Source organism: Oculina patagonica, chromosome 12, assembly GCF_052425735.1.
Source record: "Oculina patagonica isolate OP01 chromosome 12, crgOcupat, whole genome shotgun sequence".
NCBI lineage: Eukaryota > Metazoa > Cnidaria > Anthozoa > Scleractinia > Oculinidae > Oculina > Oculina patagonica.
In genome coordinates, this window is record NC_135769.1 from 12,263,105 (window position 1) to 12,277,250 (window position 14,146).

At 39.0% G+C, this 14,146-nt stretch overlaps 2 protein-coding genes across 2 annotated transcripts in view; one reads left to right on the forward strand and one right to left on the reverse strand.

Annotated features, from left to right (window-relative positions):
* Positions 1-14,146, reverse strand: part of LOC144631510 (serine/threonine-protein phosphatase 2A regulatory subunit B'' subunit gamma-like) — a 212,672-nt gene that overhangs the window by 15,480 nt on the left and 183,046 nt on the right. The window lies entirely within an intron of this gene.
* LOC144631491 (ATP-binding cassette subfamily C member 4-like) lies at positions 4,416-12,349 on the forward strand. Its single transcript, XM_078489930.1, has 6 exons — positions 4,416-4,998; positions 6,744-7,123; positions 7,696-9,122; positions 9,613-10,183; positions 10,794-10,930; positions 11,460-12,349. Exons 1-6 carry the CDS (start codon positions 4,474-4,476, stop codon positions 12,320-12,322), a joined length of 3,903 nt encoding a protein of 1,300 aa, XP_078346056.1. The 5' UTR covers positions 4,416-4,473; the 3' UTR covers positions 12,323-12,349.

Sequence of the window (14,146 nt, forward strand, 5' to 3'; positions counted from 1 at the left end):
AGGAATGTTTAAGAGCCTCGCAACATTTTCTACTGAGTATAAAATAATTGCGACAAAGCACTCGTGTATGCCGGGTCTACTTTTTGCTAGATAAGTGCCACATTTGAATAAAGAAGTAATCTTCATTGTGGCCCACGGCTGTTCGCATTGATGAAACTAAGCAGATGGTTGTTTTTGTAAAGAAAATATTACTAGAAAAACTTAGGCCGTTGGGTGCAGCCAACGATGGACTAGCCATTAATTCACATCCTGGGGAACGTAGCATAATATTATCCGACTCTTTGACTTATAAATAGTTTGAACTATTTCTTACCCTGAAATATCAGTCATCGAAGTTTACTGATTTACATAATAAGACCTTTTCACATACTACGTGTATAACCCCTTATTTCAAAGCTTTAAATACTACATTGATAACGCACTTTCTTTATTCGATTTAAGGCTGGTTTTCATATAACAACTGCAGGAGCAATCTAAGCACAAAATCTCTCTGCAAAGTCTTTTATTTTTTCCTTTGCAAACTTGTAGTCCATGCCCCCAATAACATCAATCCAAGTTTGGTTATGTAATTTCTTCTGACCAAGCTTGCATTGTATCTCATTGTGAGTGCCAGACTATTATCATTCCCTTGAGTGGGAGTATTGCGCGTGCGGTAAAACTTAAACAAATGAACACGCAACATTCTTGCTTGTCTTGCTTGAATACGGTTTCCTGAACACTTATAGTTTGTTTGTATTACGACCATTTATTGAAAGCTAGATGCGTGGTAAGTTGTCCGATGATGTATAAAATTCCTTTGAAATAACTGAATCTCTAAATAATAGGGTTTTCTTAAGTGTAGCAAAGACCTGCAAGGTTATTAGGAACTGAAGAAAAAAACGACGGTTAAAAAGGACTCAGGAACCGATTGAGGTGGATTTCGAAAGAAAGAATGAGAAACATTTAAGCTCAGTATTCTGAGTCACGCTACCCATAACACAGATCTTTTCATCCAATATTTCGCAGTGTCTGTGCGTGTCAATTGAGCGCATGTTCAAGTTGGTGCACATTGAAAAAATGACCGCTAAAATTGCGGCGGTCCCCTCGAAGAATTGACGTTGTGTACACATTCCTCTGAGTTCCACCCAGTGATCGATTAGCTAATAAAACAAAGGACCCAATAACCTTGGGTTTTCGTGTTGGTGGATTTTTAAATTAAAAATATTGACCAACGGAGCCGGGTTATGTTAAGGCTGACTGATTGCAGACTAATCAAGCCGGCTTCACAAGCATGCAAGAGCTGTGATGGGGTTGCGAGAAACTTTAAGGTAAATATTAACTTATTTAACGCTCTTAACTTGGGTGTAAGACTCCTCAGACTTCTAAATCTCTGACATTTATGATAAAGGATTAGTTTTGACTTGTTTTAAGCCAGAGGGCCTTGAAACAGATAGGTCAAACCTTTGATCTGTTTGATACATGTGTATATTCATTGCATCTCATAGATGACATACCTGTGTTTATAAATACTTATGCCAGTCGTCTTTGACTGTTTACAAAGTTAAGGTTACTGTTTACTAGAAAGACGGAATTTCCCTTAGTTTGTTTCTTTTTTCCTTTTTTAAACGAAAAGTCAACATAAGTGATCGATCTAACATGTGCCGGACAGAAATTGTTTTAAAACAACCAGGAGACATAATTCTTAAAGGAATGTTGATAAACCACCGAGGCTAAAAAGGCACGTACATATAGCGGCACGCGCCCTCGGGCAAATACAAGATCAATTAACCAACCACAAGATAACAGTTAAAGAGCATATGCTTTCTAATTTAAATTCACTTGAACATATCATGAGGCACTAATTAATTAAGTCTTCGTTCCGCACTGGTGTCGCGGCTTCACCCACGTGTTTCATTTTGTTTATGTTTTATCATTCAGTTTTAGTATCACTTCGTCTTTCATTTCCTCCGAATACATGTAAATGTACCAATTCCACGGCCGGTCAAGGCTGAAACACAGTTAGTATTGAAGAATCTGGGTTATTTGTGTTTCCAACTATTCTTGAGTATCTAGACACCACACGGACGACAATGTATACATACAATATATACATTTGCTATCCGTCAAACTGAAGGCAAAGGGGGCCAGCTTTGCACACTCTTGCTCAGCAGTAGTCGGCAAATGAAACCATCAGAATTTACTTTTGATATTTTGCAATGCTCAGGCTAACTCCTTACTCCTTTTTAAAAAAATCGTACTCTTCTGCTCAGTGTACGTCAAAACAATCGTACCTTTGGTTAGAGGAAAGGCATTTTTTGTGAGTTCGCTTAAAATTTCTATGATTTCTACAGCACCCTCGACTTCAAATGATCTCAGTATCTAATAATTTTCATTGGAACGATGGACGTATCGTTGCCTTTAATTCTCAGTCAAACATGCCAGAAAAGCAAATTTCAGCCGCCAGAGAAGACGGCTGAAATTCGGACCAGAAATATTCCTTATTGATTTAATTTCAGTTAGTAAGATTCCTGTTTGATGAGGTCAGTGTTTTAATCAATTTTCTTTTATTGATTTTTTGTATTGCATTGAGTACATTCCAAAGGCCGGAATTAAGGGTCAAAGACTCAAATAAATTCTTGGACAAAAAAGCGCCATCCCAAATAATGAGGTGGCTCTAATAACGAGGTGTTTGTATCAATGAGGCGACCGTGAGGCGGCATTCCACTTAAGCTCATTTGTGGAAACAACTTTACACTGAAGTAGTTGTCAAATGTCTTTCTAGGTTTACCCGGCGAACTCGCGCGGTGAGATTCGATGAACTCGCGCAACCAATCAGACAGTAGAATTATTTTTCTACCAAACACATGCAAATTTGAAGCCAGTCGGGATTTGGGTCACGTGACATTTCCCGCGCTAACATGACGGTAACATGTCTTTACATCTGATTGGTTGATTCATGACGATATTTGCGGTATCTGTGATGGTTAATTACAAAAAACGTACTACTCTGTTATATGATCAAACAAATCCTATAAGCCAAAAGCGAAACATCAAATTGACAGCAGACAGAATTTCTCAGGTAGGGTCAGAAAGCATTTCATTGAGCACTACACCTAATCTGGGTTTTGTTTTGACTTTGAGATTTTACACCAAAGTGAAGTGCTCGTATAGAAGTTGATAAACTTAACCTTCTCATAGCAAATCTTCATAAACAAAAGCTGACGCAAACAACAGCTATTTATATCAGCATAGGTTCAACTCATCATGTTATGTCCATTAACCAAGGTGTTTCACAATTTTGCAACTTATTAAGGTCACAACAGGGGCATATGATAAATTACATGCTGACTGGTCGACTCGCAACACGAAATTGTTTGACTCTCGGTCAATATCAGTTATCACATGACCTCGTCTCAAGATAACCTTGAACGGCCCCTCTCTGCAGTCCATTAGTACTTATCATGGCAATTTTTGTGATGATAACGGTATATTTATCTAATAAAGTCGAAATGTTTCAAAATTTTCTTCTCAACAACCTGTTATTTGACAGTTATACTGTAAACTTCCCTTGATTTCCTTCACCGCATTCGAGATGGTTTATTTGTTTCTATTTCGTGTGACATTGACCCTGTCTGTCACCTGTTCTAGTCGTTATTTACAACGGAAATATCCCTCTAGCACAAACTACCGTTTGCCATTTTGTGGTTGCCTTTTAATAAATTCTTGACAACGCGGTGTCTGAAACGAGAAAAAAGAATTTTGCTGGCAATTGCAATGGGAACTTTAAAGCACACGGAGAAGTCTATACGTAAAATATTGACGCCAGAAAATAGTTTTAATTAGTTCATGTCCACTGAACCTTTTTATTATTAACGCATAATTTATGAGTCGGTGTAAATCAATATGCTTTTCGGAACTTTTTATGAATGGTATTTCGACTTAAAAGAATAAAACATAACATGTTCTGTGTTGAGTAGCAACCGGATTTGAGATCGATTATAGCATACTTTATATGACGGAACTGTCATTCACTGAAGTTAGTCAATCCATCCGTTGGTTTCCCAGCTAATTTTAAAACACATTTTGCCGATGTTTTCAAGATTAATTTATCGTAAGCTGTTTTCAAATTGTATTTGATGGTTATACCACTTTGGGTAGAAAATGCCAGTTTCAGCAAGTGAACTAACGCATTAGGCGGAAAGAAAGGTTTCGTTTTTTTTTGCTATTTCCTTCACCTAACTAAGTGTCGCTTGATTATAGTACATCTTTTTCGAATTAACTGAAAAAATCAACTAAGATGTTGAAAAAAATCTGCTCTGACCTGCCCTTAGCTGAAGTATATATTTAGAGTGCATTTCAGCACCGCCTTATTGTATCTCACAGGCGGTTACAATCAGCCCGAACAAAAAGTCGGTGAGAGGGCTAATTAAGGTGCTAACGTGAAAGTCCTTGTTCACTTCATTCTTCCTTAACTTTCCTTTTTATTTCGAAAGAATGAACGCAGAGCGTGAGCATGGCGTCCCCACACATCCACAGAGGAAGGCCAACTTGATCTCTTTTCTTCTGTTTTGGTGGACAAATGATTTGTTCAGGACTGGAAACCAGCGTCCCTTGCAACAATCTGACTTCTGGCCATTGCACGAGGAAGACAAAACGTCCCCACTGACAAAAGAACTGCAGTCACAGTGGAATAAAGATCTGAATGAGTGCAACCTGACAGAGAAAGAACCAAGGCTATGGAAAAGTGCTATGAAAGTTCTGTCTTGCAAAGACATCTGTATAATTTCTTTTGCTGGACTACTGGACTCAGTGGGTCGATTTCTTCAGCCATTTTTCCTAGGAATTTTTATCTCTGCACTTAAGGCCAAAGCTCCTGAGAGAGGCTTGCTTTGTGGTTGCGCTGCGCTGATGCTGTTGATTGTGCTGATGAAGAGCATTGCTGTACATCATAGCAGCTTCAAACTGTACGTGATTGGTATGAGGATGAAGGCCTCCCTTAAAGGTGTCATCTTCAGAAAGGTCAGTTTGCTACCACAACTGGTGCACGATTCAATTGATTTCTCAGTAAGATTCTTTTAAACAAATGATTTCTTTTTAATCACCAAATAGGTATTTCCCTAATGATTATAAATTATCACATATATTATCCAGTTAATGAAGGAAAGGTTTTAACTAAATCTATAGTACAGACAAGCTGCAAGGAGGCGGGTGAGATATAGATGGGTCATCTTTAGGGGATTCGCTCGCGCTTTGTATAAATTATATATGGGTGCAATAGTTTTTACCATGTTGTGGATACGATAATTTTAAAAAACGAATTGCTCTGCGCCGTTCATGCTAAGATAGCGTTTGCCTGGGAAGTTAAAAGATCGAGGTAACATTGAAAAATAACATGGGACACGCGGCCGGATCATATAAGTTTTGGTTTTTACTGTATATATAATTAAAATAGTTTACTGCCGTGTGACAAAACAAATTGTGGAGGTTTAAATTTGTACATTGGTGATATTGGAAGAGACGAGTATCCTTGTGAGGAATAAATTTTTGCAATTTTTTGCAAGTCGCGCACAACTGAAATTACAGCACGTACGTAATATTGTTTGTTTTTGATACAAATAAGCAAAATACAGGTAATATATCATGGCTTAGAGTTGTAAAACAGGTTAAATAACTCAAGTAGCAAAACAGCGAAACAGCTTCACCACTTGAAATAATATATGAAAGATATTTGCTTGTCTAAACGAGTGAAGCATCGGAGGTGAAGTACTGGCTCTACAGTCTGTTACTACTGTCGTTTTCCTGTTCCGGTTCCGCTTGTGTCTTCGTCTTCAGAGAGTAGAGTAAATGTTTTTATAGGAAAAATTTTTGCGGAAATATTTTTTAAATTTAGAAGCCGCAAAAATGTTGTGCCACACGATACATTTTTTAGGATTAAAATTGCCGAAAAACTTAGGAACGAGGGCCTGCGAAGGGACGATACTTTTTTATCCGACGTCCGCATAATATATCGACAAATACATGACGTCAGGCATCTCACCAAAAATGTCCGCAAAAAACACTACTTTAGCCTATATTACTTCGAATAAAGCTATTAATTGTATTTTTGTTTATTCTGGTATCGGGAGCAGAATATACGAAATACTATTCTGTTCAATCCGTAAAATGGGATATGACCCAACAGAAGCGGTAACCGCCCATTCCTTGTTTTCCGGCTTTTCCAAAATAGCCTAGACAGAATACACGCTGTGATTTTAGCTAATAGCTGCGGTCTGTGGAATTGTTGAAAGAACTTTACTAGAAAATAAACGCATTCCAGAAAGTAAAGTATGCCGACACTTGAAGAAAAGGTTTTGTAAGGGTTTGAGTATTACCACATTTTAAGAAGATTAGTGGTTGATAACAACGTTTTTCATTCATTTTAAGAACAATATTCTGACACGCCATCTATTGAATCGTAAGTGTGTAGCCTGTGTAGTTCCACCAATGTCGGTCTAAAACGTTTTTCATAATTTTAAAGATATTAATAAAGGATGGAAAAGTGATGGAGGTTAATGGATTTGTTTGAATGTGATAATGATTAATAAATGGACAGCAAAGTAGATAAATGTCAACCTAACGTGGTCTCGTTTGCTAGTAGGGTGACTGTAATCCTGTTTTATCCGATTTGATAACACGTTCGTGGGAATATCTGGTGGTGCGACTAGAAATAAAAGCCATCGCCTATAAAACCTAATCACTGATTTCAAATTGTTGTTTATCTGTAGATCCTGGTCCTTGGTCAGCATACCCTCAACGAGTTTACAAAAGGTCACGTGATTGATCTGGTGTCCAATGATGTTCAAAGAATGGAACAGGCCGCCAGACAGTTCTTTCGCCTCCTTGTCGCCATCTTTGATGTTTGTGTGGCTGTTCCGTTGTTATGGTACTTCATTGGCTGGCAGGCACTAATGGGAATCATCTTCCTGTTTGTTCTTGTGCCATTTGGTGGTTTTCTGTCTTACTTGTCTGGAAAGCTTCGACTGAAGACCGCTGTCATTTCTGATCGGCGAATAAATCTGATGACTGAGATAGTGGCTGGAATTCGTGAAGTGAAGACGCATGCGTGGGAGTGGTTCTTTAGAAATCAGATCAAAGATACTCGAAGGTTAGTGAAAAAAAATCAGGGCGACCTAGCCAGTATCTAGTTGTTGTTGAGTTAACCACAGATGTTAAATAGAGAGATATTCTGGTAACTGTCTTAAAGCAACTGAAGTTAACGCATCTAGACAACTTTGACAAATTATCGCTTCTAAACACCTTAGTGAGTGAATAAGTGTTCTTAGAGCTCACAACGGTGGCAGCGCAGGACAAGTCAGAAACTTAATTCATGACTGGCTTTGGTCTTGCATTTGATTGCCAGCAGAAAAAGTTTGTTCTTATTGGTTGACCAGGTTTTATTATGAGCATTAACTCAGCAAACACAAAGCAAAGAGTCTTCAGCTTTCAACGGTGAACCAAAAAATGCGCTTAATCACGAAGTAAACTAGAAATAGTAGCCTACTTATAACAACTAATTTATTACTAAACTGACAACTGGGTGCTTTCCACGACCTTCGTCCCAAATTACTCTTCCATACACATATTTCCCACTACCACACTAGTTCTTTAGATCGACCCTTTCAGCAAGTCCCAAATGTACGTATCTGACATAAAGTGTTGTTATTTCCTCATTTGCAGCGATGAGATGAGAATAATTCGTCGCAAGAGCATTGTCCTGTCATGTGCCATATCTCTCATGTATTCCTCGGGACTTGTTGCCGCCTTCATTTCTATTTTGACGCTTGCATTTAGTGGTTATCACCTAACACCGTTCATCGTTTTTACGCTCTTGTCAATTATCAACGTCCTCCGAAACAGTGCACTGAGATCAATAGGAGAAGGATCACAGTTTATATACGAAGCGTACGTTTCATTTGATAGAATACAAGAATTTCTGCTGCTGCCAAACCTTAATGGTGTGACTGATACAAAACTCTCAACCAATACGGGTAGCAACTCATTGCTAGAGACAAAATGTTTTGGAAAGGAAAAGGTGAATATTAAGAACCAATACGTATATTTACACCAGTCCTTAAAGAAAACCTCCGCCATAACCAAGTTTGTAGACATTCCAGATAACAGAAATCTATATCCCTTTCTTGAAACTACAAATCTGGGTCATCATATGAGCCCAACGGACAAACTGCAAATTATAGAGCAAGGGCAATTTCAGGAAAAAAGAGAGAGAAGGATCAAGTTGAGCAATGTGACCTGCAAACTAAATGTTAACAACAAATGCACTGTAAAATCTATCAACTTTGAAGCAAAAGATGAAAGCTTTGCTATCATCACTGGTCCAGTGGGAAGTGGAAAATCAATGTTGCTGTCTGTGATCGCTGGTGAGATGCCAGTTACTGAAGGGAATATCCAGTGCTGTGGTACCATCGCCTACGTGCCACAGATACCTTGGGTTTTCTCTGGAACACTGAGAGAAAACATCATATTCGGTCGACCATTTGATTTCGATAAGTACGCCCAAACAATCAGAGTTTGCGCTTTAAAGGAAGATATTGAGGGATTTCCAGATAAAGACCAAGTTGTTGTTGGAGAACGAGGCAACACACTAAGCGGTGGTCAACAGATTCGCGTCAGTTTGGCACGGGCAGTCTATGCCGATTGTGATATTTACCTGTTGGACAATCCACTCGCTGCACTCGATATAAACGTTAGTGATTACATTTTTAAACATTGTATACTTGGCTTGCTGACAAACAAAGTTCGTTTGATGGTTTCTCACCAAGAGTCTCACATGAAGCTTGCAGATCAAGTTATTGTCTTGCAAAACGCTACAATGACTGATAAAGGGACGTTTTTGGAACTTAACAAAAAAGAAGGACTTAATGAAATTCTAGAACCCCAAAACAAAGTTAGTCAGGAATCAACTTTGTCTCAGGAACAGATCAAAGTACATTGTTCAGACAACAAGACGATCAGAAGCATGGAAATTCCTGACGAAGACCGTATGACTGGAGCAGTGTCCTGCAAGTTGTACTGGGATTATCTAACTGCAGGAGTGCGTCCCATTGCTTTAGCTGGCTTGGTTCTCATTTTCCTTCTTTGTCAAGGTAAGCGTGGAGGAAAAACTTAAATCCATGATACCACCATGCCAAACTCACCCTTGAGACCCATTATTGAGGGAGGGGGAAATGATATAAAAGCGAGGACGTGCCTGTTGGAATTTTTAGGAAGACCCCTAAAAGGCACTAGAATCCAAATTGGTTGAGGCTCAAGTTCACGTGTACTCCGAGGAGATGCCAACTCCAAAATCGTTTTTATTGAGTGATGACTAACACTAGTCGACAAAGAGTCACGTCCCAGCCAAAAATGTCACCATCGAGTATACATGTCTCCTTCGAGTGCTGCAATGCTATCTGGAGTTGGGGGTGATGATTTCCTTGTTATGCACCTCAGTGCCTGGAAGACATTTGTCAGTATGAGTATTTATTCAGTTTTCGGCAGGTGCATGCTGTAGTTTCCTCTATCAGAAGAAACTTGCACAGACAACTTATCATTTCTGCGGTATTTGTTAATGATTCTTGTATCCATTGATTGCAGGAGTTATGATTTCACCCGATCTGTGGCTGTCGTTTCTAACGACGCTTCCACGTGATGACCAAACGAACAGGACAAATGTTGGCATCTATGTCATTTGTGTTATTGCAGCTGTTCTTCTAACAACAATACGAGCCTACGCTTTCTTCCTTGCGGTGTTGAAATCTTCAGAAAACCTTCACAACAACATGGCGACAGCCATTCTCAAAGCACCGATTCTATTCTTCGATTCAAATCCCATTGGAAGAATTCTCAACCGATTTTCTAAAGACATCGGCTGCATGGACGAGGTTTTGCCAAAGACGTTCCTTTTTGCAGTGCAAATGGTGTTGTTCGTGTTGACCGCAGCGCTTCTTCCCTTGGTTGCAAATGTGTGGCTTGTAGCAGTTGTTGTACCCATTATACTATCGTATGTTTACATTGCAAGGTACTTCATGAGGACATCAAGAGAGCTAAGGAGACTGGAGTCTGTGTGCCGCAGTCCTGTGTTGACACAGATCTCTGAAACATTGGACGGATTGGACACAATTCGATCCCGTGGAAGACAACAGGAGTTTGCTGATCTCTTATACAGGTGAGGCTGCTTTGCATCAAAACTAAAATGCTTAAAGATTGAGCCACATCATGGATGGCACATTGTAAGAAAGTTAGCTTTTTTTCTTTTCATTTTTTTTATTTCGAAATCCGTCTTAATTAACCCAGTATTATCCATCCTTGTTCCTTTTTGGTTATTATTACTTCTTTGATGTTTTTACCTTAGTAAAAACGTTTTAAGACCTCCATGAATTGAAGGTAATTTAAGGTAATTTTGTACATTACAACAAATGACCTAAAGGTAGCCAAGTCGCGATACTTAAGTTGGATCAAAACTAACAACATATATTGATCGGGCACATAAATGGGGGATAAATGGTATTATAAAATGCCTTATCAATGGCAAACTTAAAACGATCATATTTTGACGTCACAGGCTACCATAGCTACGACATAACCAGTCCCACAGTGACACCTTCTTGATTTGTGCTTAATGTGCTCGAAACAAGGTCGGTGAGCCCCATATTAATTTGGTGTATTTATTAATGATTAGCTTGTAAGAAAAAACGTTCTGTAAAGTTTACAAAAATATGCGAAGAGGTTTAAAGCCAAAAAAATTGTAAAACTTCTCATTTTATCTCATGTGATAGATATCAAGACACTCATAACCGTGCATATTACATGGTATTAGCTGGAACTCGATGGCTGGGAATAAGATTGGATCTCCTATCTGCCCTCTTAATTGGTGCCGTAGCTTTAACTGCTGCACTGTATTCCCACGACAATGGTAAGTATATGGTTAACAAAGAGTTTTTTCCCTTGTTATTGCCTATTGATTAAAGAACGAACAATTCTCCTTACGTTATAGTGCCGTTGTGTCAAGAAATACCCGCCATAATTTTTTTCGAATAATTTAGTCTCATTTTCTCCGAAATTTAAATGTGACCAATCAAACTCTAATCTACAGACTGTTTTATATTCGTCCTCCGTCTTTCACTTTTAGTTTAAAAACAGGGTTGTACTGAAATGTTGCATTTCCCAATTGCACTTTATAGCTAGCGAGGGTTTAAATTTGAAAAGTCATATATTGATTGTTTTCTGAAACTGAAATAAAGCGTTTTGACTGCAGAGTAGCAACAGGAAGATGTTTATTCGCGCCATATTTTTCAACTTTAATTAGCCCCTGCAATTGCAGACTTTTTGCGAAATTTAAACATCGTGTAAATGAAAGGCATTAGGGTAGTCAAAACCTGGTCCAGCTTTAGTCAAATAACAATTCAAAAAACGTTAAACAAGCCTTTTATCTTCTTTTATAGCTCTGGTAGGCCTTGCTTTCGTCTACGTCTTCGAAACTTCTCACTTCACCCAGGTATCTGTTCAACAGTCGTCAGAAGTCGAGAATTTGATGACGTCTGTAGAGAGAGTAATGGCGATCACTCAACTTGAGTCTGAGCCTGGATACAAGACAGTAAAAACACGGCCTGAACACTGGCCAACGAATGGAGAAATACGATTCACCGGGGTATCGCTGAGATACTATCCTGAAGGACCAAGAGTGCTCAAGAATCTGAATTGGAATGTTAATGGACAGTCCAAGATTGGAATTGTGGGTAGAACAGGTGCTGGAAAATCTAGCATCATAGCTGCTTTCCTGCGCATGCCCGAAGCTGAAGGGAAAATCACAATAGACGGAGTGGAGCTAAAACATTTGAACATTCAAGAATCTCGGAAATGCATCTCCGTCCTAAACCAAAGTCCTGTTGTGTTCAGTGGGTCCCTGAGAAAGAATCTCGATCCACTGGAAAAACACAGTGATGTTAAGTTGTGGGAAGCACTTGAAGCAGTTCAACTGAAGCAATTGGTGGAAAACCTTCAGGGGAAACTAGATTACACATTGAACTCTAGAGGAATGAATCTTAGTGTAGGCGAAAAACAGTTAATTTGTCTTGCACGTGTTCTCCTGCAGGAGAGTAAAGTTGTCATCTTAGATGAGCCCACTGCTCATGTAGATCCTAAAACAGAACAAATTATACACGAAACAATCCGAGAAAAACTGAAGAACTCAACAGTGATCACAATCGCACATCGGCTAAAAACCATTGAAGACTGTGACAGGATTGTGGAGCTGAGAGATGGACAAATGGTAGTTGAGTCGCTGGGTAGATCAAATGTTTTATAATATAACATTAAATTTATAATAAACTATTCAAACCTCTCTTTTCGTGAGCTGATTTATTCCCCCACTAGAGAGAGACGTCTAAAATCTCGTTCACACTAATGGGCTCTCGTCGATGCCTTTTTCCTATCATACGTTAGGGTTCTGTATTCAAAGGTTTTCACTCTTGACAACGGTTTCCAAAGCATGGCCTTTCGATGAAAACGAAAGGGGCGTATCAGTGGGGATGATAGACGAAAATGCATATTTGTGGAAGGGGCTTGAGTTCCGGCCTGAAAAACTCCATCCTGTTCCACTCATTTCACTGGATAAAACCATTCCCGCTATGTTTTGTTATGGAGGAAACATTAGACAAGGCTTCATGTAAGGTTATTTTAAAAGTTACTTGGGCTCTCATGGCAGGTTGTTTGCTTGGGGTTTGAGGTATCGTCGGTATGGTTGTCTTTGGATTAGGTTTAGGGTTTAAAAATCCTTGCTAAAAGCAAGTTTTAATTAAACAGTCAGCCATTCTTTCCTCCATATTTTCTGAACTTAGTCGCCCCAGACCGCATCGTTTGATTGCTGCATGAACTTATAGCACCCTCACTCACTTTCTCATTTCTTTTCCAATTCCATATTTTGTCATTAAACATTTTTTATAAAAGAAAATGTGCGAGGCTTATAGGAACGATTCAAATACGTAAGCATTAAACAAATGAGTGAAAAAAATATAAAATATGTGAACAGTGACCAAAGACATAGAACTTGGTGGCTTACGCAAATACTTTCACTTCCGGCTAAAACTGGTTTAGCATAAGGGTTAAACCACTTCAGGTCTTTCGCCACACGAATTTTAAGAAAACGCGATGTTTTTGTAGTTAAGAGTAAAAAAACGTGACTTGATTGAAAGAAATCGGAAATAACCTTGGCCTTAACTAAGCGCCCGGACTATTTAACCCGGTTAACCGCGTCAAAAGTTCTTAGGAAATTTTAAAGATTTTGAGTTAATTTTTTTTCCGCTATTCTGATTTCATTTCCGTAACAACGCGTTGTAGAACTAACTTAATGGCTTTATGCATACTTATTTTACTCGTATCATGGATTTTTGAAACAAGGTAAAAACCGAGACTGGCCAATACCCCGAGACTCTTCTTAGAAAGACTAAGATAAACAATAATTAAAAATCCGAGCCTAAGACAGAGACGTTGTATTCAAAACTCTTGGTCACGTAAGGGTTTAGCTTGCTAAATGATTTTGAAGGGAAATCGGAACGCCATTCCATTTCTTTCGAACTAGTTTTGGGTAAGGCTTAAAGTTGCTAATTATACAGCCAAGTAACTAAACTGCAAACAGTAAGACAATGAGATAGTGGTACGCGCACGAAAAGCGTGAGAGCGGAAGTACGGTCATGTTTTATAAGATCTGAAGCTCAACTGAGCCAATAAGCTATTACTGTCCGGTTTTACAGAATCTGACTAGTATAGCTGCCTTCTCTTAATTTTGTTTGCGGCTGACAAGTGGTATAACGCACGCACTCCGATATACCTGCCAACTCTCACGGACTATCGGCAAGTTTTTCGGATAAAAACCGAACACTCTCGGAGGGGTTGTGAAATCTACCAGATACGAAGCAAAATGCTAAGCTGAGCATGTAGTTTCTAAACTGTTTTTGCCGATTTGAGGAGACTTCAGGGAGAATTTAGGATGCTCGAATCGGTGGACCTGTTTATTGGTCAGCCGTTTTTGTGAGAAGAGGTACGGTCACACAAGATTGCCGACCTCTCGGATCATTTGGACTTTTTGCGTTGACATCCCAGTAGAAGAATCACAAGACAAGCGTCAAAAGCG